This window comes from Chelmon rostratus, chromosome 23 (assembly GCF_017976325.1).
Source record: "Chelmon rostratus isolate fCheRos1 chromosome 23, fCheRos1.pri, whole genome shotgun sequence".
Lineage (NCBI taxonomy): Eukaryota > Metazoa > Chordata > Actinopteri > Chaetodontiformes > Chaetodontidae > Chelmon > Chelmon rostratus.
This window is the reverse complement of record NC_055680.1, coordinates 8,453,821-8,481,367: the sequence shown is the minus strand read 5'-3', so window position 1 is coordinate 8,481,367 and position 27,547 is coordinate 8,453,821. Positions and strand designations below refer to the sequence as shown.

Here is a 27,547-nt window from a genome sequence, read left to right as displayed (position 1 = left end):
GCCCATGCATCTGATTTGTAATCGCGTGTGAAAGTGGATCAAATTAGTGTTGAAAATGTTAGATGTTTTCTTTGTCATGACATCACTAAAAAATGCGATCTGTGATAGATAAGGGGAAAAAAATATTTGGACCACTTCAGCAGAACAGAGCAGCAGCAAAGCCTGGTGCATCTCAAGCACCGTCATTAAGGCAGCTCTTCACCTCTGGCTCTAACCCAAAGACAGCTCTGCCTACATCTGTTAGCAGAGCAGGTGACCTTCTGTCTAATGGGTGGGCTTATCAAACAGTAAAGGATGCTGGATATTTTATAATGTGAGGGCAAAGAAGTTAATGCATGGGGCCCCTATAGCTGGATAATGCATGCAGGTTACCCGACTGTGAACATCACTGATTGGTGATTCTAATGCTTGAAAGTTTCACCCAGTGCAGCTAGGCAGTTAGTGTTGGTGAGCACTCTTGAATCGATGTGGTGTGTTGTTAGCACATATGTTAAGCAGGCTAGCAAAACATTCCAAGGGACAATGAATTGAAGAAACTCAGTGGTTACAATGATTCTACTTCATGTTATCTACACATGTGGCGTAGCTGAGTATGTCATGACGCATCAGAGTCCAGGAACAGGAATTCTGGCAGCTAAGCTACCACATTATAAAACAAACAGGATTTGCAGATTTGACATTTAATGCCTTCACCATTACATGCAATTTCCAGTATTTTCTGACGACTTTTCGACACAGCAATTAATTAATCAATCAATAAAATAACCTGCTGAACAAAACTGGATTTGTTCTTGTTTTTTACACAAAAGAAATATAAAGTTTGAAGTCTCAACTGGCTCCTGGTACAGAAACTGCACTGGACAATAAGGCACTAAAAATTCCTACTACTGTTCACATACATATACAGTGTGTCCCAATCCAATCACACTCACATGCTGACATTCACCCCTGTATTTTGTCAAAGTTGACTCCAATTGTAGGGCCCATAATAGTAACAACAAAATTTGTATATTAAAATTAATTTGCAAAATTTTTGTGCATGTGAATTTAGATGGGAAAGTATTTAAGATCAGAAAATAAATAAGTCAGTAAGTCTGACTGTGTGTCGACTTCCTACTAGTCCTTGTTTAACTGATATATGCATTGAGTGTGCAATCTTGATACTGTTTTAAATCTAATTTTCTGTTACTAAAAAAAATTAACTAAAACCAGGCAGCCCATAATAACGCAGGGAACCTTGTCAAAGATCAAGAAATACACGGAGCAAGAAAGCACCAGGTTTTTCAGTGATGCCACTGCAGAAGTATTTAAATGAACTCTACGTTACAGCAGACGGAAAGGGACTTCATGACAGCAGCACAGAGAAAAGAGACTGGATCAGCAAGCCATGAGGCTTCCATCTGTTCCATGAACAGTAAGTGAGAAGACAAACATAAGAGCAAAAGGAAGCCCCCAGATGTCGACTAAGGCTGAACGGTATGCAGAAAAGAAAGAAAGATCACGTTGTGATTATTTTGACAGATATTGCAATAACGATGAATCACGATTTTTGCTGGGGTCTGTACAAAACGAGCTTGTATCCCTCACGTCTTGAGGACAAAATCTGTAGGCTGGGGCATCTGTGCAGCCTCACAATGCTTCATTTATAATGGTACATTGTGACATATTTTACTTTTATCAGAAAATTGCACCTTCTGCGATATTGCACTCGGCCATTCTGAAATTTCGCGAATATTTCAATTAATTGCTCAGTCTTACTCCAACACCCACTATACACAGCCAGGAACACCAGTTGGCATGTTCATAGCGTAAAGCCAGCTTTGAATCTCACAGATCTGTAAACCTCAGTTACAGACTCTGGCCCTCTTCCTTAGATTTTAGGTGGCACCTTGGGATCTTTTGTAAGATTATTCAAGACATTTAAGATCTGCCTGAGTATATTTCTGACACTGAAGGGTCGTGAGAACAAGGAAGAGAGAATAAAAAAGGGGGAAAGTAGAAAGAAGTCACAATATATCTGAGTAATGAACATATCAAGCCCAGGGACGGTAATGAAGTTCATTCTCTCCTCCTCAACCTCATTGCTCAGTGTGATTGAGTGAGGGGTCAGCGTTCGATTTCACCGAGAGCAAAAACAATAAGGATCTGGAAAGCGTCAGTCCCCCACATTTACTGTTCCTCGGGCCAGCCGGGTCTTTAAACATGATGGCACTGAAGACACAGACATCATGAATCTCAAACCATTTTTTGGAGGTGACTGAATGGGGAAAAGGGGGCAGAGTGTGTCACCAGGGAAATGTAGATGGCATTTAAATGATAGATTTCTACTGTGGAGTTCTGCTTCTTTTTAAATGTAGTTGGTTCAGTATTGAATGTCTCAAAACATCTGTTTTTTGATTTGCTCAGTTCTCTGAGACTATTTCTGTTACAAGGACATAATGGCCGGAATTTCTGGCCCATTTAACAATTTATTGGTCACATACAGGATTATTAAGAACACAGTCCTGTCATCTGGCAATTCATTTTGAATCTGCAATGTGTGCTCTCATATTGCAAAACACAATTTAAACCAACATAACTTCCATATAAAATACTCTCTATATCAAGGAAGAATATGAGGCAGCTAGAAATATTGTTTTGGGAATAATTATGAGACAAAATACAAAAAAATTAGACATAGTACAAAAGGGTAACATACTGAACTACAGAAAAATCCATGGCATGTCTGGTTGACTTGAAATCTGTCTTGAGTTACAACATACTGACAAGAAAACAATGCATTTGTTTTGCCCATGAGTGACAATATGATGAATTGTGCCACATGAGGACACAGCTTTATCTCCATATTTTTATTTCCAGGCTGGAAATGCTCAAAATGTTGTTGATAGTGTGGAATCAGATGCAAATCTTGTGCAAATCTTGGGTTTGAATAAAATCACAGATTTTCTAGGGCATCGATCTTGATATGCTGGCCAGGCACTCTGCATGCAGATCGGTCTGGAAGCTGCATCAAACGCCTTTTCCTCCATAGACATAGAGACGTGTCATTCTCCCAAGATTTGGACTATGCTTGTTTAAAATACTGTTAGTTTGATACATCTTTAAATAACTGCATCATTCTTGTTGTATACGATAATCATACGGGAGTTGGTTATGTAAATCTCTCTTAGTAGGAGCCAATCTGTCTTTCCTCAGTCTCAGAGGTGCACTGAATGTGAGGCAAGCCGAGGTGTAGCCTCCTTGTTAACATGCTGATGTAAACCAGCAAAGACCAACGCACATTCACAGGATTTATATCATCTTGAGCACAGCCAGGAAAATGTCTCTATTTTATTTGACTTTTTCCCCTTGCAAATTCCTTAAAAACAGATTCTTCCACAAACACCTGAAATCGCTGAACCGAAGAATGGACTGAGCATTTGGATGGAGTGTGAACATTAATCCTGACACACTAAATCATTGATAAGAGCTATTGTGTGCTGGAGCAAATTCACCAAGGCCACCTCTGGTTGGCTCACTAATAATGTGGCAGAGGTAGCCCTGATCTTTGGTGGAGGGGAGAAAAAATATGAGGCTGGAGATTGGGTTTACTGCTGTGTGGCCGCTTTTTATTTCATAATTCAGAGCTAACCCATAAAGGTCTTCTAACTGCCATTGTTATAGACCATGCAGAGAGTGTAGCAACTGAGGGAGCACTTAAAAATAAGTAAAGGCAGAATTACACTGCAGAACATAACCAGACTTAACCCTGTCTAACAGGACAAGTCAGTGTTGACAACAAATGCAGTAGAGGATGTTATCCTAATTCACCCTTTTACCAAGACCAAGACTTTACAGCCAAGTAAGTTGGTCGACGCAGTGGTGCTTTGAGCTAAATGCTAACATCAACAGTGCAAACATGGAGATCTTTAGTGGGAAATGTTTTGCTAAATCACAATTTTAGTTTAGTGTGATATCATGTAATCATATGCAAATGTGATGCTGATGGGAATATCATTAGTACTGGAAAAACCAAAAATATGACCTGATGATGACATGAGGAAAAGTCAGTTATTAGTTTTCCTTGAGAAAACATGAATGTCGGTAACAAATTTCATTTCCATCCAAATGTTGCTGAAATATTTCATTAAAACCAAAATCAACCTCATGGTGGCGCCATATGAAACATCAGTGGATGACCAAAGTTATTAAGATACATCCTCTGGGGGTCATGAATGTACAATATTTTACACAACACATCTAGTAGATGTTCAGATATTTCACTGGATAAGTCTAAACTTGCTGGTGGTCCTATCATGCCGTGTTTACACTGAAGGGTAGGGCCATGCTCAACTTGACTCAAAAGTTGTGGATAATACCTGGAAAACCAAATCCAGAAAAGACAAAAAAAACAGCTATCGATAGAACTCACCAATGTTCATTAGGCGACAAAACTAACCCCATGGTAGCGCTACAGAAGATCGGGGTTCATCCTCTGGAGAGTGTCTGTACGAAACTTTATGGCAATCCATCCAACAGTTAAGATATTTCTGGACAAAAGTAGCTGACTGACCAGCCAAAAGATATTTCCATCCAAACAGCTGATTTAAAAACATGAATACTTATACACTGCAAAGACTTTATTGTTTATAATAAAAAAAATGGACTCATTAAAATTCCACATAAAACACATGTTTTTTTAAAAAAGCCTACATGTACTTGAATAATTGCTTAGGATCAAAGAGGGAGGCTCATTGTTTCATACACTCTCCACAGTTATCTCATGAGACCTATTTAATTGGAGATCCTTCTAATAGGGCAGCATGTACCTTAAGGGGACGATTAGGGTTTTTTTATAATCTCAAAACTTTTCTGTTATCATTACTGAACAGAAGATGTTAATTAATTTTAATGATTTCATTATCAGTATTTGTGCTCAGTTGATGTAAATATTCAAACTTCATTTACAGTAACTCACAGCCGTGTTGAAGTCAGGTCCCAGGAGCCAGAAAATATTTTACACTCAGCGTAGCATTAGAAATGGCATTTGCGAGAGAAATGTGGCCAAGCATGCTCCATATTATTACAGTAATCAAACTCAGAGGCCATGTACAGTCGTTCCGGCATGAAATAACCTTGTTCAATATTAAATTATTCAGTTGCTCTTAAATCACCAGTAAAGTAATACAAACTCCCCTGGGAACAATTAGGATTTGGTGTATGGTTGCCTCTATTATTAACCAGCCCAGAGCAAAGACACACTGAGCAAATCCAAGTGGCAACCTCTCACGACTGTGGGAGAATTACCTTCTTCTCCAACACAAGCTGGGACATTATTTTTTCCATGAAAAATCCCCCACAGATAGCAGCCCTGGTATATTCTTGTCCTGAAGATGTGAAATACATTCTATAGTAGTGTAGGCTTATGGAAACATCATTATACAAATGAATCAACTGAAAGGTGTTCTGGGAAATGGGAAATCCCCCCTTTTGCATCTTAAATGACACTTAAATGACGGCGCACCGATAAAGACCATAAAGTGCAAAAAGACAGGACAGAAATATACTGCATTTAAAATATAACATCCTCATCTCATCAACTAACTTTTAATTTACTTATTCTGCAGCTGCACATAAAGGCTTCATTTGAACCTTTTAACACTGGGGGGCACAACACTACTCTCTCTTGCAAAAAGCTATTTACTGAATGACTGCCTTGAAGATGAGAAAAATAAAACAATTTAGTAGCTGCCATGGGAATAGGAAGATTACACCCACCACCATGCAGTACAAATGATCATTAGCACTGTAATTACTGGGAGGCCATCACGTTTGAAATTCATCAGTAGAAGTGGATTGCCAGTAAGCACTCCTACAAGTACGAGGAAATGCATCACGAGGGGATTATGTGGTGGGCTAATGTCCTCTGTTTTACAAAAAGGTGCCATTGTCTCTACTAGCTGTTCCTGGAAAAGAGTTCATTTTTCTTTGTAAACAATTGTGGATCATTCAACACTGTTTGCATGCAATGTATGATGATGCACTGAATGTTACTAATATAAACAATCTATTTGAGGATCTAAGAGTCCTTTTAATGATTTAAAGATGCTGAACATTTTGCGTAAATTCAGGCATGCACACTACAGTCTCAGTGTGATGAAAAAGTACTATTACTCCATAATAGGTGCTGTTACTTAAGCGGGTTCCATAATGTCAAACACACAGCAAGAACTCATGCGCACAATTTATTCTGGCGAGTGACTCTGTTAGTGTTAAGACGGAGTTAACTGTCATAACAAAGCGTATATTTTGCCATGCTAAAAAGCTCTGCAGGCCAGCTGAGAGCCTTCTCTTTTCCATGACCTCATTTTGTTTGGTTTGTTGCAGGAGGCCTGGTGTGGTTTGTTGACCTAATTTCTGCAGGGTGCGCATCTGCTGATAGACCGACATGCACAAACTACAATAGTCACTTAAGAAGGATAGGCCTCGCCCACTGGGAGCACTGATACTCCTGGTTTTTCCCCTCAAGTGACAGAAAAATGGGCCTACTGCCATTAGTGGAGCAGCAAATATAGAGGTTGCCCTTAATGTGTAGGTGAGAAATTCCCAACCTTGTTCTCTGTGAAAGTAAGAAAACCCAGAAGTGCCATTTAAAAAGAATGGCCTGGATTTGATCAATCTACCAAGGAACTAATAAGACACCAATTTCCAGTTGTACAGCAAGAAAGGGACCTTCACGATGACATAAAGGTGAGCTTTCTTTCACACTTAGTTTTATGACAGCATAAGAAATGTAATTCTCCAAGGTCGGGCGAGACGCAGCCACTGGCTGGTGTTTCAAGGGAAACTGATCAAGTTTGTTTCAGTCTGACTAAAAGCTTTACTGTATGTCCGACACAGGGCTCAGTATCTTTTGAAATTTGTAAATTTCTTCCAGCACCGTATTTAGAGGAATACAAATAAGTATTCTATAAAACCCTCTTTTGCCACAGTTCTCTACTTTGATTAACATTGAAATATCAAGAATTATTGGATGGGCTGCAAAGCATTTTGTCAGCATTCATGGTCCCCAGAGGATGAAGATTATCGACTTTGATGAACTGGTTCCACTTCACTGACTACAAATCATATTCACTTTAGGGCCGCCATGACGTTCACATTTTTAGTGAAATAGCCATAACTACTAGACTGATTTCCATTAAATTTGCTACAAACATTCATGCTCCCTTCGGGATACATTGTGATGACGTTGGTGGTCTCCTCAAGTTTCATCCAAAACCACTGTCCGGTCAAAACTTTAACTCGTCCAATACCTGCAAAACCACAAACACTCCCATCAGCATCTGCTGTTAAGTGATAATTAGCAAATGTTAGCATGTTAATCTGAGGTAAACATATAGTAGCAACCATTATACCTGCTAAACATTGCAATTGTCACTGTAAGCATGTTAGCTTGCTGATGTTGGCATTGAGCTCAATGCACAGCGGTGCCTAAGCAGAGCTTCTACGACCTGCTGGTATGTTTGTAAAATAACTTAGATCAAATCATCCTCAAAATGAGGAGGAACATCCCAATGTTTTGGGAAAGGCTTGTATAAGGGGTACTGCAGTGGCTTGGTTACTGTCAAACGTGTCCAGGTTTATCAGTCTGGCTGCTGCAGACTCCAGCCTTTTCAACAGATTCCTGCTCGTGTCTCAGAGGAGCAGGTTTCCTTTCTGTTGCAGCCTGCCAGCTTCGAGCTATAAAATGAAACTTTTCTCTGGCATTTCGGACAGTGCTCCCACCTTCAGCCATCTGTCTCTGTCTCTATTCCTGTGCATGGGCCGTCCTTATCTATTCCTTCCACTCTTTCTCCCGCTAATTACTCTCCCCCTTTCTCTCTCGACTTCTCTATTGTCTCACATGTCTCCCTCCCTGTCTTCTATTCTTCACCTTCCACCGTGTATCTGCTCACAGATGTCCCTCTTGGCCTCAGTGGTCTGCATTACTGGGCTTGAGAGGTTGCTTCCACTTGCACAGTAAGTCTCACAGGCTCAACTGCAGGGTATTGGCACATAAAGGACTTTCAAACAGTTTAAACTGTGCCGGTATTTAAATGCAAACAGCATTAAATCCACCTAGAAGGCAGGACTTCCTCAAAGCCTCCTAGAATGTGACTTGCATTTTGTACAACTTGTGATTTAGTCTGTCTTGCTTTTTTGTTTTTACTAATGAAGTCCGGTAACAGTAAGAGCTTTCCATTTGTATCAGTGTGTACATCGGAGTAAAGGACAGATAGTGAGGAGACACGCACAGGTGAGCCTGTCTCCTCTGTTACCGCGGTGGTGATTTGCCTTCCTAATGAGGTTACAAAGTTACCGTCATTTAATTATTCATGTTGGTCTGACTCTGGAGTGCAAAGCAAATATTTATTTTTAAAAAGAAAGAGCTGCAATTAGGGCTTAAGAAAGCACACTCTATCAACTGGGAGGCAAACAACGGTAAAACAAACTACAAGCCACGCTCTGGTGCAATGACCGAATCCTTTTTTGAATACTGAATCAATACAGCCACCAGAACTTGTGCTTCCTAATGGATGGGTTTTACTACAGTATTATTGGCGCTCATTTAAAAATCATTATCTCAATTAGAAAGCTGTAAATGTCAAATATATTCCTGCCATTGACCTGCGTTTAGCCGCTATCTTTACAAAGGCAAAAATGAAGCACATTAAAGCTCCATAGCATCCTGAATTCACTTTCATTGGAGAAAAACTGCACTCTCATTTGAATCCTGTTGCTTGTTAACCATGGTAACTTATTCAAACTGAATAATTAATCGACTGTTTTCTGCACAGCTTTGATGTGACTTGAACATCACAAATAACCATTATTTTTAAGTCTGTAACTGAAAAACTGAACACTACTTCATAGGTTTTTCCAGTAAAATGCCAATTAAGCAGCATGCCAATCACATTTGCAGTAAAACCAAACAACTCCAAAATTATAATCTGCTTTTCATTTAATATTACAAGATGGCATGTCAATAATGACATTTTTTCATTGTGCAATCCTAAAACACAGCCTAAGCAGTGAGCACCCTGTCATCTGGGACCAATCTGTCGACAGGTGCATTGTTGGATGGCAGTTTCACTGGAATGCTCCCAGTAGTACTTCAATCTTATTTCTGTTGCTTCCCACAATGACAGGTTGATGCAGCCATCTGGGACAGTGACCACACCTTGTGCTAGACTTGTCAGTAAAATGTCATATGACATGTTTGTCATGGCAAAAGGCTGCATTACAGTTAACGTAAGGTTCAAAATAGATTGTGATGGAGAGAGCCGAAGCTAATCTGTAGTATCGCCAATTGAAGTAAGGTATTACTGATCTAATCAGCAACAAAAAGCTTTGGCGTAGGCATTTTCAATCTTTTTTCATAAGGAACCAACCATGCCAGCTGTCAAAAACACTGGGTTATTTTAATTAGGAAATGTTCATTCAAGTACAAATGCTACAGCTTAGTTTAAAATGACTTGACTCAACGCGTTAAAATATCCAGAAATACCTAATTACACAAGGCCTGAGACGCTTAACCTTCACGTTGAACATTAAATACATCACACCTTATTAGAGATTATCTCAGGCGGGAATATGAATGAACTTGCATGGTCTTTCAGGCCTGGCAGTGAACCCCTGCCTGCTGCTTGGATGCTGCCTGACAAACAGCCAGGGGACATAAATTAGACCGTGACAGGGACAGGTGTGTTAGAGCCGAGTGACACAGACACAAGAAAGTCATTTCTGCCCCGCGGCAGCCAAAGGCTTACGAGGTTTCACTGTACCGAGTATCAATCAGGAGGGCCTATTTATAGAGGGCCCGGGCCTCTGCTAGAATACAAACACTTGACTGAAGTAGGTTACCAGCATACAGCTGTCTCACCAGCAGACAAGAGGACAGAGGAGGACGTGTGAGGAAAAGAAGGTGGCCAGGTTAACGATAAGTTATGCAGAAGCAGTTGAAGATTAATGACATTCACAACTTTGCACCAACTTTTTCCAGACTAATGTTGTAGTCTGTCGCTAGATAAGGAGCTTTGATGTCTCCACGGTGTCTTTCCTGCTCCATTAAACAGGGATAAAAAGTCACCTGTTGGAAAATACTTCACTGTTGATCATCAGATTTTCTTGGCTGCAACAAGGTGCTCTTGTTCCATCAGTCATTAATCTCTTCATACTTTTTTTTAATTAAAATCCACCACCAAGAGCCAAGGAGACACATTTAGTTTTCTTGTTTTGTCTGACCAACTGTTCAAAAAGCCCAAAGACATTCAGCTGAGACAACAGTCTCACTTTAAGGTTAGGGCTGGCCCATAAAACAATCTCGATAGGGGGTTATGATAAAATTTCTGTCAATAACGATTTTTGTATTGGACAGTTTTACTCAATATGGATGGATGTAACAGCTTATCACACAGGAGAAATAAACCCAACAACAGTCACAGACTCTGCTGCCTCGCTCCTCTCTGTGTCGCTGCCTGTTGGGGTTGAGCTCGTCTATACACAGAGGAGATACCAGTGTAACATCAGAGCAGAGACCACAGTGGAGGGGATAAAACAGACTTCAGGATATATCTATATGCAGTAAATATAATATGACAATGCTAATTCTCCATCAGTGCAGCAAAAGGGAGACAGTATGATCAGTTTACCAAACACCTGTCCAACAATGAGAACACAAACTTGCAGAAATGTGACGTCTTTGGCCACTCTGCCTTCAGTGACAATCTGCTGCAGCACCCGCTTTGTTAAAGACAACCTTACGCTTTGCTGTATTGTTGAAAGTGCATCCATGTTATCCTCCAAAGCTGAGGAAATTGTTGACAAAAAGTAAAATCTGCCGTCAGTCGATACAACCAAGATGCAAAACACAAGAAATCTTTATCATCACCGGTAAAGGTACCAGCAACCACAACATTATTTCAGTAAGTTACAAGGCAAGCTAACTTCTATTGTTTTGTCAAGGCAAATGAAGCATGTTTGAAATATTAAATGTTTATATTTTATTCAATACATATTTTAATCATAAAATCTATTCCAAGCAAAGCCAGGTTTGTTCATCTATTTTTGTATATCAAAAAATTATATTCTAAAGATTAACTAATAAACCCTCTGGTACTTCAGGCTTCAGTCATTATCAGGAAACTCTTCAAACTCAAAATTGTGATTAATATTGATACTGATCAACAAGGAAAAAGTTATCATTTGCCAAATCACCAAATACAGCCATACTTATTCAATCTTATAACATAATATTTATCAGCACATGGAGTTTGCCCAGTTGCCATTGAACTGTGGAGGTTACTTCTTCTTTTTGCTGTTTTTTTCCTTCCAGAGTGCCTGTTTTTCTGATAAAAATAATCTGATATGATCAGCTGTAAAATTTGAAAGGTGAGACTTTATCTCGACTGTTGTTCCTAAAGGGTGAAGATAAACTTTAAACTTCGGCAGTGGTAAGGGTTTGGTGATATCATGGTGATTTCATCAGGGTGATCTCAGTGTGAGGGTCTGATAAAAGATGTAATGTAATTGGATTGTGGGTATTCGGTTCCAGTGATTTTGGAACGAGCAGGTACACACTTAACGCCCCTTTTTATTGTTGCAGCATCACTGCGGAAGTGCGACAGTTGAAATGAGTCTAGAGGGACTAAAAATCAGGACCTGGTCTAAATTGCTGGAATATTCCTTTAATCGGTTAGTCAGTGAGCAGAAAATCTATCAGTTATCATTATTATTAATAACTTATTTCGAAGCAAAAATGTCAACAATTGATTGGTTTCCGCTCCTAAAATATGAAAATATGCTGGTTTTCTTAGTCTGCTTTCAGAGTAAATGGAATGCCATTGGGGTAGGAATAGAAAATGAAAATAATCATTTGTTGCAGTCATATTTTCATTTTATAACTGAATTCAACAATTAATTGAATGGTTTACTGATTTTCTGTTGACCAACTACTTGTTTGAGGACTGAAGCGGTGCGTGGGCTCACATGTGGCTCCCTCTGAGAAACAACGAGCGGCCAAGTCTATGGAAAAACACCTGCATGTGGCAGCAAATACATATTTAATGATGTGTAGAATGAGTTCCTGGTATAGCTCGGACAAAAGGACCCGGCTTGGTTACAGTGATGACCAGCGTGCGGTCACGTGTTGAAGCACCCCGTTAGCTGTATCCAATGGACAGGGCTGGAGTGTGTGTCATTGTCTGTCAACAGGCTACTTGAAGGTGTTTTACAAACAACATGGATCACTGGGGTCGCCTATTCTCTGGCTAATCCCTGGCTATTAGCTGCTAATCCCTGTTTATCAACAGCGGCGTGTGGGTTGTGGCCAAGTCTGAGAAACAGAATGCAAGGCTCACCGTTGTGTGACATAATGGAAAGTGCTTCGAGAACCACGTGTGCTGCAGATGGGTGATATCTGAGCCATTTATAGAATTGTTATAGAGAGTATTAACTGCATTGCGCAATGACCATCAGAAAGCTTTTGTGCTGTTAATAAGGCAGCTATAATTCTAAACTTATTTTCTACACTGGCAACATTAATCTTAATAGAGGTAAAAATGCACCAATAGGTACAGTGTTTGTACGCTACATTTCATTGAATATAATAGAATATGCAAGATCACGAGCATGCAGAGATGTGAAACACACTGACCACCGCATTTCAACAAATTCATGATTGTCTTCTCTGAGTGCAGGAGTTGTAAATGATGTGCAGTATTTTCTCTCTGGCTGTCACCGGTAGTAGCTAGCGCAATGAATAAGATTAATATCAGGGAGAGGTATCACTGCTGGATTCTTCCCCCCTCACTATCTAGCAACCATTTTTACGACATATGAATCAAATAAATGACAACAGTTAGGACATGTCTGCATCACAGGCAGCCAGCAGTCCCTGGGCAATCGCTCTTCTTCCCCTCTCCTCCGAACTGAGAGGCTACATGCTGCGTCAACTTCCCCTCTAATCCATCATTGCCTTTTTCCATTTCCACCTTTCATCTACAGAGGCCTGCACTCTTGACCAAGTGGGAAAATAGATTAAAATGGAAAGCAAGTTGCTTTTCCAACAGCAGACATATGATCTAAACCTACTGGCCAATTTGTGATTCTGATTGGCGGAAGAAGAAAAAAAAATCCTTCCCACTGCACTCATCAAGGACATGCACCCCAGGAAGCTCTTAATGATATTTAACATTTTCTCCAAAATAGATCATCATGGTGACTGGTATTTCTTCTCAAGGTTTAAGGGTCCTTTTAGCAATGCTTCGCACCATGGTGTCGGACTGCTGCATGTAGTCTCACACAGCGAGCAAGCTCTCAGCAATTAATTCAAATCAGTGAGGAGAACCAGTGGGATTTAGACATGAAGTTATCACAAAGACATCCTGATGTGTGTAGAATTAAAAAAGCTGCAGGTTTTTAGTCAGACGACAAAAACGCAGCAAGGAACACATGCAACACTGAATTTATAGCTTCCTCGTGGGGATTCATTAGTGTTGACTTGCTCAAAACATTACATAAATCAATTTTCAGGCTATTTCTGTGCTCCTTGAAGGACATGACCCTGGCATGCAGCCTCAAGGTGGTGGGATTCTGCTGCTTATAGTTTCAATCAGGAAAGCCAGGGAGAGCAGTGGAGCATACAAGTGGATATATATAAGAAGAAACTGGGAAACAGCAACCCAGATTGCATGTCTAAAACTATGTTGATCTGGCACAGATTCGAGAGAAGCATTGGCCAGAGAGTGTAAATGTGTGCTGGCTAAGGTAGGAATTAAATGGCACTGCATTGCATGTTTTCCAGTGAGCAACGTAGTAGCTGCCAGAATCAATGCATGTAGCATTTTATCTTGAACAGTGAAACAAAAGATATCAAAAAGGAAAAGAAACAAACAGTCCTCAATCAGACTGCGAGCCAAGCATCCATGAATGCTTGTGGTAATATTTTAATACTATGCCACCTTGCCACTACCAGCAAAGAGACACATCTCAGTTATATTGAGTGCATTTGAGGGTACTGAGTTACTACTGCAGTGCAGTGCATTGACTGAATTTATGACAGTATAACCACCTGAGTTTTAAAAGGCACGTGACATATTCAGGGGGGAGAGCCATCTTGCAGGGTTGTTGTATTAGATTTTATTGGACTGTACTGGTGTTGATATTGTGCCCACGCTTGCACATAAGCCAGGTAAACAACTGCAGCACGCTGCATTAATAAAAATCAACATTTGTCATATTTAAATGGCCTACAAGCTTAGTGTATTTCAGGTGCTGCTGCAGCAAATGATGTGCATGTTCAATTATGCATACTATGTAATATTGCCATCACCAAATGAAATTGTTCACTTTTTGGCAAAATTGTATCTTATTCAAGGCACTGCTATTAAACTGCTTTGAATGCAGCAAACACTACATCACGATAGCCATTAATTTATTCTGTAGCTTGCTGCCCTCTCCTGGCAGAAAAGATGAGGTACAGTGTTGGCTTTCTACCATAAACTGTCAACTAAACATAAACATAAACTATTTAAATTATAGTAAAATTATATTAAGGGGGACACAAATTGCAATATATTCTGAATAAATTAAAATAAAACTCAACTTAATACATCAGGGCAATTCAATAGTTGTGAGTTTGATTCGAGCAGTAAGCAATAACAGGATGTGGAGAAAAAAGTAATTTTTCTATGATATAACCGTAAATTATAAACTGGTTACATAGAATTCTGATCCAAAAACAGGCCAGAAACATTTCGGGACATATAAGACTCCATGTCATTTTTGGCCTTATTGCTTGAAACTACTGACCCATTTGAGTACGTCATAGAGACAGCGGGAGTTTGTAAAATGCTCCCTCAGAGCAGACGTCTGTCCCATGGGCACAACATGAGGCTGGTGTATTTCAAGAAACACCTGCTTTAGTGAGCGTGCTCATTTTCTGGAGACTGCTCCAACATCCGGAGGGGACAACTGCCACCTGGCAGGTTTATCGTGTGAACGTCTGCATGCTGGGAGGTTATTCTGGGCAACACCAAGGGAAAATGTTATTAGTTCGAGACAACACCTAATGACGAAAACACCTACGAACACACTAAGGTAGGAGAGGAGGCTTAAAATACAAAATGACTGTTATGTTATTGTTCCTATTTTCATTTGTGAGCTCTGATTCATGGTTTTCTTGATGAGTATATTTAACACAGACATTAGACAAGGAAAAAACAGTCAGGGTTTGGAAAGTGGAAGTTCAATTTCATACCATAATAAAGTTAGGAAACTCCACTGCTGCAATGCTATTGGAAAAAGTTATTGTCATTCTTAGTGCAATATACTGCTGCGTTCCTGGTTCAGCTACCTCCAGCTACAGCTTAAGGCAGTATGAAAATGCAACCTACCCTGGGATGGAGGCAGCATGTTTCCAATGAAGAGGGAGCAGTGAAAGGAATGAAAGTCTGAACAAATGCTCTGCCTAATTCAAAATGTGCTTGACAGAAACACCTGGGTCCTGGTGTGGCTCCAGCTGTGGCTGCCAGCACGCATGTTATTACAGGGATAGATTGAGATGACAACTGTGCAGGTGTACACACTTGCACGCATACAGACACACAAAACAGGGGCTAACCCAGGGCTAAAAACAAGAAGAAACTACACTGATTATGAGATCAAGAATCTGCACCTGCCCCTACCTAATCAACACAGAATGAGAAAAGCTCTCTTTTTTCTGCAAAAGGTGAATATGCATCATCTCTCATTTCTTATTCATGAAAAGAACAGCTGTTTTGGAGTCTTTCTGTTGTTTTCCCCCTGCACAAAAATCTTCACTGCAGATGTCATTTAGTCTCAACAGACATTCATGACTGTTTAACAGCACCCTAAATCATACCAAAACACAACACATTTATCTGACAAGGCATATCAATGTGGAACAGCACCTGCCAATTACAGAAAGCTCCAGGAATTATGGTAATGCTTGACATGTCACTGAGCTACAACACATCCAGGTGTGACTAATAAAGAGCAAAAATGACAACAGATAAGGAAATAAACTTTTTACTGTGGCAAAAAATAAACACTCAATATATAACCGAAAAAGCTTTTCTGTCATTACCAATGCTTTTCCAACAATGAAGTGCATGTATCAATATGCACGAAAGCCAAAGAGCTTTGCCTTAAGGTAATATGTGGCGTAGAAAGACATAATTTCATGTTTTATGATATGTCCATACCTCCAGTTTCTGGGCATAAATACCAAACTGAATGACAAATTATTTTACAAGGGTCAGCATGTTTTTCATGCCAGCATCTAATATAAGCTCTCAAAAATCTGCTATTCATAATAAAAAACAAGCAAACAAACAAACATGTATTTCAATGATTTCCTTATTTCAGAAAGGGGGCTTAATTCCAGCTCTGGTGTTTCTAAATGTGACCTAATGGCCCTTTCGATGATTTCCCTCTGTATTCTACTGCTTGATATGTTGCCTGTTCCACTCGCAACGAAATGTAGCATAAATTCTGTTTTATACGGCTATATGGCCATTGTGAATAAATAACCCATGGAGTAATCGATACCAATACAGGTTGAAGGTGAATGAATTTACTGGAGCTGTCAACTGTGACTCGTGGTGCAACGCTGTTCTGATCATTTTTCACTGCTGAAAAATCATAAATTCTGTTGTTCCTATAAGGTGAAAGGATGACTGATCAATACTTCATTAATATCTTTTAAATGTTGGTGACAGCCAGTGTTTTTTGGACTGAGCACATTCTGCACTCTGGTGCTTTTGTTCCAGTTCGCCCAGTCAAATCTCAGCTTAATAGCACATTTAATGGGTGTATTGTGTTACTGTTAAATTCAATCTCAAATATGTGTAATCAGCTTATACTCAGTCGTTACTGCAGTCCTCTTCCAGTGCACAGTGTACTTCTAACATTCCCTGGACATGTATCTGGAACTCAGTTATTCTTCTTTGACGACTTTCTCTTCACTGTGTTTTGTGTAACTTATTGTTTCCTAAACTGACTTTCAGTGCAGTAAATGCTATTTCCCCCTTGTTTTTGTATCAAATGATGTGATGAATACATTATAGACCCTGTGTTCATTTTTTTTGCCCCCATCAATCCACCCTGGACATAATATTGCCAAGCTCACAGGCACCATCCGGTCTATAAAACAAATACATAAATTCTGTACTTTGCCTTGCAAAATGTTCTTTTCCTTTGTAAAACGCTGATATTTTACTAGTGTTGGTTTTACAGTCCCCTCTGCTATCTCAGCATTGACCACACACAGCCATAAAAACACAGCTGTTCCCTTTTTTTGCTGCAAAGAACACATCTTCTTTACATGCTCACTCGGAAGCCACTTCAGTCTCTCACTCTCAATGTGAAGGTACCCGTCTTTTCATTATTTCAAAAGACACCAGATGTTATGACTAGTCAAAGCATTCCATCTTGATTTTTGTTCATCTTTTGCAACTCATTTTCATCAGGTAGTGTCTTGAGATGTGGACTAACTCTGACTCAACGAAGAGGCTGACAACCAATTATCTTACAGTATGAATGAAAGGCAGTTAAATCACACACATGGAGTGAAGAACACCGCATTGATTCTGCATAGCTTTTATATGTACCCATAAAGCTGTGTTTTTTGTACCTTTAGGGTTTGGGGAGGCCCATGTGATGATGCGCCGCACCAGGCAGCAGTTGAGCAGGACTTTCTTGCTGAAGCCATGGTCTTTGCGGAAATGCTGCAGGTCCTCCCTCCACTGGGTCCTCTTGGTTGGTGAGCACATGGCTGGAACGTCTCTATTTTGAAATACAGCGTTGCATGATTTGCAAGTAAATCCTGTACAGATACAGGCCTCATCATACGGCCACTTCTGAAAGGTCCGTGAGTTCGCAGGAAATGTAATTCTAAACGCGATTATTATTAGCCTCATAATTCAAATGATGACCCCTTAACATCCTCTGGTAAACATTCAAACACAAACAGCTACAGCCTCACGCTCATGGTACAGCATGCAAAACAAACTGTTTCAAGTTCAGGAAATACACCTGAGAACATATGTTAATTAGGGATGTTTTTTGCCCCCAGTTATGCATGGCCATAATAAATGCAAGACATTTCAGCGTGCCCTTTTGGAACTGAGAATGCTTGTCTTTTTCAAGAAGGCACGTTATTCTTCTGGCTATTCAAGGATCCACGATGGTAAAAGTAAATACTTCAAGCAGACAGACTTGCCATGCAATGATCCCTTGCCCATTATCTGCCTTACTCTAACAGATTTTCAAATGAAACAAACAAATATCCGGATTGTCTCGAGATCACTATCCCTGGGTCAAACATATAAGACTTTATGACACTACTAAATAAAACATGAACTCAAGATACCCTACCTCATTCAGTACTATGTTTACAATGCCCCTGAAGGTCCCATTTCAAGAGCAGAAGTTTCAGACATCAACAGATGACACATCATGCAGCTGCTCTGACTGGAGGGCTTTTGGTTTGCTCTCAGGATCGCAAATTTATATCCTCCAACGCACAGAATTTGAGGTCCTAACTGTTATCACTTGTCCCTCTGAGCATAAACTTACCTTGCAGGCTCAAGCACGATCTGCACGCTCTCTCTGCTTCCTCGGTCTGCAAGTGATCCTCAGGTTTCACGCAAGCACTGTCCCTTTCCTGAGCTGATCAACAGAGTGTGAAAGGGGTTGGGAGGAGGAGGAGGAGGAGGAGGAGGAGGAAGGGGAGAGTGAGGATCGCTCTGTGAAGCAGAGAGAGTGAATGAGTGAGAGAGAGGATTGCTGGAAGACACGATGTCTCTTGGTTCAAGTTAGAGGACCTTGTTTGTGCATTTTTTATTGAAGTATGAGAGGAAGAGGAGAGAGTCAAAGATGTCGGTTGCACTGCATTCACAGCGGATCCCTTTGATCATCCTCCTTGAGCCTCTTAAAACACATGAAAGCCTTTAACACACACCCACACACACACATACTTAACATACCCACTCCCTCAACAAGATCAGTGTCACAATCAGAAAAATCTACAGTTTCATTTTGTGAACATCAAGGTTGCAGAACTACTCGGTTAGGGAAGCGCTTTTTTATTCGCTTTTTGGTACTGACTGAAATTCAGCTGACACTAAATGCCTCGTCACATTCGTAGCATTGTCTACTTATGTGTTACATTTTGTTTTACACAGTTAAGAAATCAATGTTTAGGGCAGTCCAGACATTGTCATTGAAAACAAAGATCGCAGTTTCTTTTCGACAGTGAGGCACACAGGTTAGTTATTAAATCAGCTCATGGGAAAGTCAGTAGTTTTGCAGGTATCTGACAAATTAAAAATCTGACTTAATAATAGCAGGGACCATAGATTTTCCTTCCGACAGTCTGGACCAAACTGGTGTCCAATGTTGCTGTGCCCAAAAGTGAAACCCAGAATTAGGAGCTGTTCTATTTTCACCATCATTTTTGTCACCAGTTGTTTCATTTCACTTTGGCATCTATAAATCGGTTTCCAAAAAGAGCCAAAAATGAAAATCGTGAATCAAACACACCCCTACACAAAGACCATTCTTTCAGAAAGAAAGAACACAACATCTGAGTACAGCAAGCAGAAGGAAAAGTGGAAAAGAAGTTCAGAAAAAAAAAAAAAAGCCTTTTTCACCGTCACATTGTTTGCAGCCTCAGCAGTTTCCAGGATGGCAGCAGTGAGAAAGACCTACAGATGTGGCAAAAGTTCAAGCACCATGTCAGCATGCCAACACTCTGCTGGGATGTGAATGAGAAACATCCCTAAAACTCCCAGCTCTAGGAGCATCGACCTGCTGCTGTCCCTGCCCGTTGTTGTCTGTGTGCACTAAATTTTATTTTAATCATTTTGATTAACAAGTCAGCCTTTTAATGTCAATGAGATTTTTTACAGATAAAAATGATGTGGCAGATCAGTCCAACTGGAGGGCATGTGAAGGCTGATTTTCACACCCCTTTCAAAATTATGCACTAAAGTGTATGGTTAAAGATGATATACTACAGCACAGCCATTACCCCATACACTTTACTACCAGAAATTTATTACCACAGTGTTAATGTCTTCCAGAATATGTCAGCAGTGTAATTTTTGTCAGCACTGCTCAAAGCAATCTTTTTATTCATGCTATGAGATACAGTAAGTGTCCTAAATTTACATGCATCATATGCAAATGCTTTGTCCCCGGTCATCAGCCAAACGGGCTTAAGCTCACATTTAAATGCACATAATATTAACTACCATGCAGTGATAGATGGTTATGCTTAAGGGGAGACAGCAAAGCTAAATCTAATTGTTTCCCCTGAGATGAGCAAGGCATATTCTGTACCTGAGAAGACAAAGGGGGGCCCTGGACAGAGAGCTGGGAATAGAGCCATCCTTTCCCAGCAGGCTGAGACACACGCCTGATTGAAAAGGGCTAACAGATTGGTCGCAGTGTAACCGTATGATATGGATTCTGTGGTGACACTTAAGTGAGCACAGCCCAAGGTACGTCCACATCTTGAAGGAGAGGGGGCTTGAAAGCTTTGTCCCCCAGTATATTGAATAATTCATATGTAAGAAGCCATTGCTGGTAATTGATATTCAAGGCCACCTCAGTCGAGTACTAGTTAACTCCAGGGGCCAGGACTTCTGAGTCAAGACCAGGTTTCTTAAGAGTTTATTGAAGCTACTATTATCAATATATTGATATCAACAATGGATTAAATGACTCCATATATGTAAAGTGGGAAGTGTTGGGAACAGTGTGTTAGTGTAATTCCACTACTTTTAGTATGTACTACTTACTCACATTAAATTACGCAATTTCCATTACTGAAATTTAAATGGGCTTATTACTTTTGTATTACGTGAAAATAGCGGACAACTGCAGAGTACAGCAGACAAAAGCAGCCTATTCCCTTGATTTTCCAGTTCATGATCTGATGTCACCCGACCTTATGGTCAGAGATGCACTGATCGATCAGCCGGAGACCGGAATCGGCCAGCTTTCAGCATGATCGGCCATGTCTGGTGACTGGTCGATCAGTGTCAAATATACCTGAATGTGTACCGGTCAAATGTAAACACATGAGGCCCGCCCCCCTGAAAGAAAAACAAAATATCATTACATTACTATCATTATACTGTATTTACGTTTACCTTAATTACGTGCATTTGCTTTATTTCGGCTCAGTCTGAGAGTCTTTACTGCATAATGCTGTCATTTATGGTTGCGCTTTCTGAGAGCTTTCTCTCCTCTCCTTTGCTGTCTGTTTATGTGTGTGTTTCACTGAGGGTGGGGCTTCACCTGTCCACACACACACGCACAGAGGGATGTTACTCAAGTCAACGACAAGGTGTGTTGTTATATAGATATGCTGCACATGTTTTCTTTCAGGAAAGTAAGACAGATGTTAGTGGGATATATTGCAATTCATTTTCAGTTTCAGGATTTTAGCTCTTTTTCCTCACCTGGAGCACTTTATTTTGAGATTTGTTTGAGTGATAGTGAGAGAATAAGGTCCTGTATCCTGGTGCGGCTTTGGAGAGAATGAAACGTTATTTCTTAGTTTGTAACATACAATTGAATTTGTTAAAAAAAAACAACAAAAAATCAGACTCGGGAAAAAATTGGGAAATTGGAACGGCCAAAAAGATTGCAACTAATGATCTCTACTTACTCGCAAGACAGCTTTTTTTTTTCATGTAATGTTTCTAATATAAACTTGGATTCATCAGATTTTTATTTAATAACTACTGTAGCATCATGTTCGTCTTCTGCCAAATCCAATTGTTGAACCAAGACAATAAAAGTGTAGCTTACAGGTAGGAACACTAGTCATTGCTACCCTCTGGTGGTCAGGAGTATTAATAACTCGTAAAGATACAGTGACAATGGGTACAAGGATGGGTGATCAAATTTCAACATTGTCTCATCCCACACTGCGCCACAGCAGTATTAAAATAATATAACTGTGTGTATTAATATGAGAATTCAAGCGGACATTTAAACGGTGACACAAAAGGTATTTTCCTGACTAATTTCTTTCCTATGTAGTACTTGGTAAAGTGGTTAAATTATTTTTGAGAGAAGTGACTAGTATCTGATTCTAATTTCGAATTTTCAGGAACACGCACAACACTGGAAAGGGGTCACTTGTAGCTACAAACCCACGATCATTTCAGCACACTGGTTTTATGACCGGCAATTATGACATGCTTTCACTACTAACAGTGCCATTCCAGGCGCAGCATTCAGCTGTTTTCAATATGTGACCCCACTATACATGACTTATCAAGCACCAAACAGCAGACAGACAAGGCTAGCTACTAGCTGGTGAACATAGTGGAGCATTTAGAAGATAAAGAGCCAGATACCTTTCTCATGACTTGCTGGGGACTAAAAAGGAGCTCAAAGGAGAGTATATATTGTATCATATATCATGACCCCAGATGAATGCTTATGTTACTCTGTACGCACTGGATAGGTAAACAGGAAACTGATAACCTGTTTGCGCTATCACATTACAAGGTAACAACAACTCAATGCAGTGGTAATCAATTAATGCAGGCTTTAGGCTCAACAAAAATGCAGCTGAAGGAGCTCTGTGCATCCCAATTCCCAAATAATGCACAAGAACTAAATTATAAATAATTAGATAATGAACAACATTTACAAACAGCACTGGAAAACTGAGTACACTGTATTGCTCAGGACAGTGCGTGTTTCATGGAAGACATTTTACTTGTCATAGCAGGAGAGGCAAAGGTGTAACTTCTAACACTAACAATGGTTCCATCAAGTCTCCCAGTAAGCCATGATTGAGAGCTAAGAGTTGTGGTTTTTCTGCTATAACATGTTGTAATAATACCAGTAAAATAGGTTCAAGAGCAGGAATCGTCCAACATCAGGAAAATCAGACTAATTAGTGTTTTTAATATAGTGTAAGTCTACTTCCTGTGTATCTGATGATTTGAATGCCATGACTGCCTTTTTCTGGGAGGAAATCAACCTATTATATCTACAACACAGCCTTTTAGAAGTCAGGCGAAGGTACAAGTTAACAAGATCAAGCTTTTTCTGCAACCCCCTACAGTTACACAGTTATTCAAGCATTCAACAAATCTTGACTGTTGCTGGGGGGTGGGTGGATTAGTCTTCCCATCCAATCACTCTCAGCTACGATTAGCTGCCCTGCACAAGTCAATCCATGAATAATGACTGAAATGCAATCCACATACATTAGCTGCTGAACGCAGACCTTTAGGTGTGATGTGGCCTGTGTATTACGATGGAGCTTGTGGATCCCTTGCACACTTAACTCTTCATTGCTCTGCTAATACAGGCACCGATCGACTATGTCAGAGGGAATTTGCTGTAATGTATTTTGAAATCAGTTCAGACAGCCTTCTCACATGGAATGGACTTACAGTTTACAGTTATTTGATATTACAAATATGTACAGATCTAGTACTGTGTGTGGGATGGGCACCAACTGCCATGTAGTTATCAAAGAACAAAACAATCTCTCCAATGAAATGTATCAACAGACCATCAACAACATTGGCAGTGAGTAACAGTAACTACAATGTAAACGGCAGAACAGGAGCTCAGCATTTGAGTTACAATAGTTTTTAAATGCATAGATGAAAACTATGTGTGCATTGATGAGTTACAGAATGATGCTACTGCTCGACTCTTAGGGATAGAGTAAGGGGCTCAGACATCTGGAGGGAGCTTGGAGTCAAGCTGCTGCTTCTTTGCATCAAAAGGAGCCAGTCAAGGAGGTTCGGGCATCTGATCAGGATGCCTCCTGGGCATTTCCCTTTGGAGGCTTTCTGGGCACGTCCAACTGGTAGGAGATCCTGGTGTAGACCCAAAACATGCTGGAGAGATTATATATATATATCATCTGGCATGGAAATGCCTTTGGATCTACAAAGAGGTGTTTGTTGGGGAGACAGAAGTCTGAACTACATTGCTGAGTATGCTGCCACTGTGACCTGGCCATGGCTAATGGGCAGAAGATGGATGGATGGATGGATACTTCTACAACCCAGATTCCAAAAAAGTTGGAACACTTTTTTGGAATCTAAAACAGAATGCAGTCATTTACAAACAAACTGTGTTATCAACCAACAGTTTTACTAAGTGTTCCTGAGCCCTGGTAGTAATATCCTTTATACAATCAACATGATACCATTACCTGTTACCAATGACCTTCTTTTTTGTTTCTCCTGTCCCAACTTGTTTGAAACATGTTGCTGGTATCAAATTCAGAGTTATCATATACTGTATTTAGAAAACTCAATGAGGCTGATGAGGTAAAACAAATATATTGTCTTTGCACTGCTTTCAATTAAGCACATGCAAAAAAGAATTAGCAAATTATCACATTCTGTTTTATTTTCTTTTACACAGTGTCCCAACTTTTTGGAATTGGGGTTGTCGCCAAGAGGACACCACCCCAAATGAGGCAACATCACAACGGAAAATATGTGCAAAACTAATTCAGCCTATAACACTCAAACATGAGTTATATGTTTACCACTGTTTCATATCAACAGCATCAAAACACACCTGTCACAGTGGCAAACAACAACCAAAAGAAAAATATATTCAGCAACAAAGAAAATAATTCACAATACCAGAGCACCTTCTATTCACAGCAACATGGCTGCAGCATTCGCACAGAAACTAGCAATAAGCACATGCCCACAGGTAACTAATAGTACCAAGCAAACATACACCAACTAAAGAAAGCCAAATCATCTACGCACAATAGGCTCATTAGCACAAGCAGCAAACACTTTGCTTGGTGAAGCAAAGAAGTGATCCCCTAGTGCCTCAGCGAGCTTTGCACAAGTTTAGTAGACTTGCTGTGGTCCCAGGCTGCCAGCACAGACAGGAAAGCTCGCTTGAAGTGCCATTTGAGGCAGCAGCAGCAGCAAGAAGCAAAGCACAAAATCGATTTTATTCCTTCTCAAAATCGTCCTGAATTGATGGTACAATTGTTGGCAGGGAAGCTCGCTCATAAAATTTTACATGAACAGCAGCAGCAGTACAACAGAGTTAAATGCAAAAAAGTGGGCAGAGTACTGATAACTGAATATGGATTTTTTGTGGGGTTTTTTAGGTGTAGGTTTTTCTTAGTTTTTTCTAACGTGTTCCTCTGTTAAATATATTGATTGATTACGTCAGGAGCCTTTTGGTGATATGCACTGTCTTCGGTAACAAATGGCTGAGATGATCATTACTTTGGCTTGGATGGCGACTGTGCATGAAGAAAAAATGCAGGTGAAAAATTATTTTCATCACACACATGGAAGCAAAGGCACTGCTCCATCGTGAAGCCACACACACAAACTTCACCTTTTACTGAATAACTGAGAGCATTATCATGTCATTTCCATTTTGCCACAGGTCATTTCTGAGTAAAGTCCCTTAGAAAGGTCTCATTTTCTAAATTTACATCCTTTGTTGTGCTTTTGCATTAAAATATGCTGCCCTTTCAAAGAAGCAAACACATTGAATAAATACAAAAGATTTTTACGGGATTTCCAAGTTCTGCTGTCAGTGATGTTTCTGCAGATTTTTAAAACTTGGATCTTACTTTCCTACTTTCACTTAATTGCTGGCTTGTTTACAACCGGTCTGTTTTTGCAAACAATCAAGTTTCCTGCCTCATCAGAGTTAGTATAGCTTTGGCTGCGTTTCCAGATCTGAGCAATTTGGAGGGTACCGTGCCATCATAACCGTTAGAAAATATGGACAAACATCTGAAAATAAAATCCAAGTTGTACTAAAACTTGAAGGATCTTTGAAGAACATCGTGTTCTTGAAAGGGTGGAAGTCTCTTTTTAAAAAAAACATGAACAAGCATCAAACATCAACATTTTAACTGGTGCTACAGGGTGCCAAGATGCAAACTTTTTAACAAAATATGTGTTTGGGATGTGTCTAATTACCAGCAGTCCAATGCAGTCCAATCCAGAACCAGCAAACCATTGCACCTTGCAGAACTTCACACACATTTACGTCCTCTGTCCCTTTCAGGCCAACTGCGACTCTTGTCTTTTCAGTACTGTAGGGGGTGATTTTGGGAAAGCTTAAGGAATATTAACAACCCTGCTGTCTCAGTATAAAGTGATGGAAGACACACATTTAAGACAACAGACTCATTTGAACCAAGCCCTGCATTTCCATAAAGCTTTACAAGGATAATGCAATAGCCCATTACAGAAGCCATTACCCGTAGCAAAGGAGGTTGCCGCCCAGCAGCATCAGCAACATAACATGAATTCAGCCCTTTTATTTTTTGAATGTTCTCCACCACATTAGTTAAGTGGAGCTCACTAATTGCCTTTACTACTCAAGTGTAATGTTAGCGCTTTGGGATGTAGCAGTTGAGTGGAGCCTCCTATAGGTTAAATCTTTTGGAAATCACAACATTAATTTAGGCCTACACGTAACCATTGTAGTGTAAGAGGGTTTAATGAAATCTATTGTGCATGAGATACTTTAAATTATATGTTCATGATATGAAGGCTGAAAAGATGAGTGGACTGGAGCCAGTAAGAAGCAAAATCAGAACATTTTCCTTACTGCAATGTTTATTGCAGTATACAGCTAAACCTGTGCACTCATATATGGCCTACTGCCGCTACAGTGTGCTAACTGGATTTGTTCTTGTGATACTGACTTGTATGAATTGGCTGCATGCTCCAATTACATTATAAGCATGGGAAGTTCCCAATTATCACTCATTTACTTAAAATTCAGTTTTTTTCTGGCCTGTGAAGTCTCATTTTTGTCTCTTTTGTTTTGTCTTGTCAAAATAGCATAAATACATTAAATATTCCAAAACAAAGAAGCTCCTTCGTCTTCTAAATTTCTTTAAATTATTGCCTCATCCCTGCCCATCCCTAACACACACACACACACACACACACACACAGCAGAACCCTGTAAAAGATGCTGTCACGAGTTGGAGCCATAAATCAGAGTGCTCATTATTCTCTGTTGCAATAGCTTGAAATGAGCTGCTGCTTTCGATGCCATCTTTCCCTCCCCGCTCCAATGTCACGGTGGTCAGAAACCCTGTAGTTCAGTGTTAGCGGGTCAGTTGGTAGTCACAGCAGTGCCAGACAGACGATGCATTGAGCTATGTGCATCTCTCTGCTTTCCTCCAACACACACACACACGCATTCTAACCCTTCCCAATTTCCCACACACCCACAACGACCTTGTCCTCCAAAGTGGCGGCTAATATTAGCAAAATGCATGAGGGGAAACAACCCTGTGGATTGAATAAACTGCAATGCAGTATTTAAAGATGGGAAATGGAGGCTCATGTCAGTGTCACATTATGTATCAGTACATTCCGGATCGGTTTTCTTTCTCATTTCGAAACATGAGCGCTCCATAATGGCGGAAACAGTGGTCGTTCACTTATTTACTTAAGATGACGTGAAATCGATACAATCACCTCTTGAACCACGCCTG

At 40.1% G+C, this 27,547-nt stretch overlaps 1 protein-coding gene across 1 annotated transcript in view; it reads right to left on the bottom strand.

Annotated features, from left to right (window-relative positions):
* The window catches only part of kcnip4a (potassium voltage-gated channel interacting protein 4a), a 120,029-nt gene extending 101,380 nt beyond the window's left edge, over positions 1-18,649 (bottom strand). The window contains exons 1-2 of the mRNA XM_041964840.1: positions 18,619-18,649; positions 17,675-17,826 (exon numbers count right to left, since the gene is read on the bottom strand). Of these exons, the coding sequence (XP_041820774.1) occupies positions 17,675-17,813 (139 nt within the window). The 5' untranslated portion in view covers positions 17,814-17,826; positions 18,619-18,649. The remainder of the gene's footprint in view (positions 1-17,674; positions 17,827-18,618) is intronic.
* Positions 18,650-27,547: the final 8,898 nt, after the last annotated feature.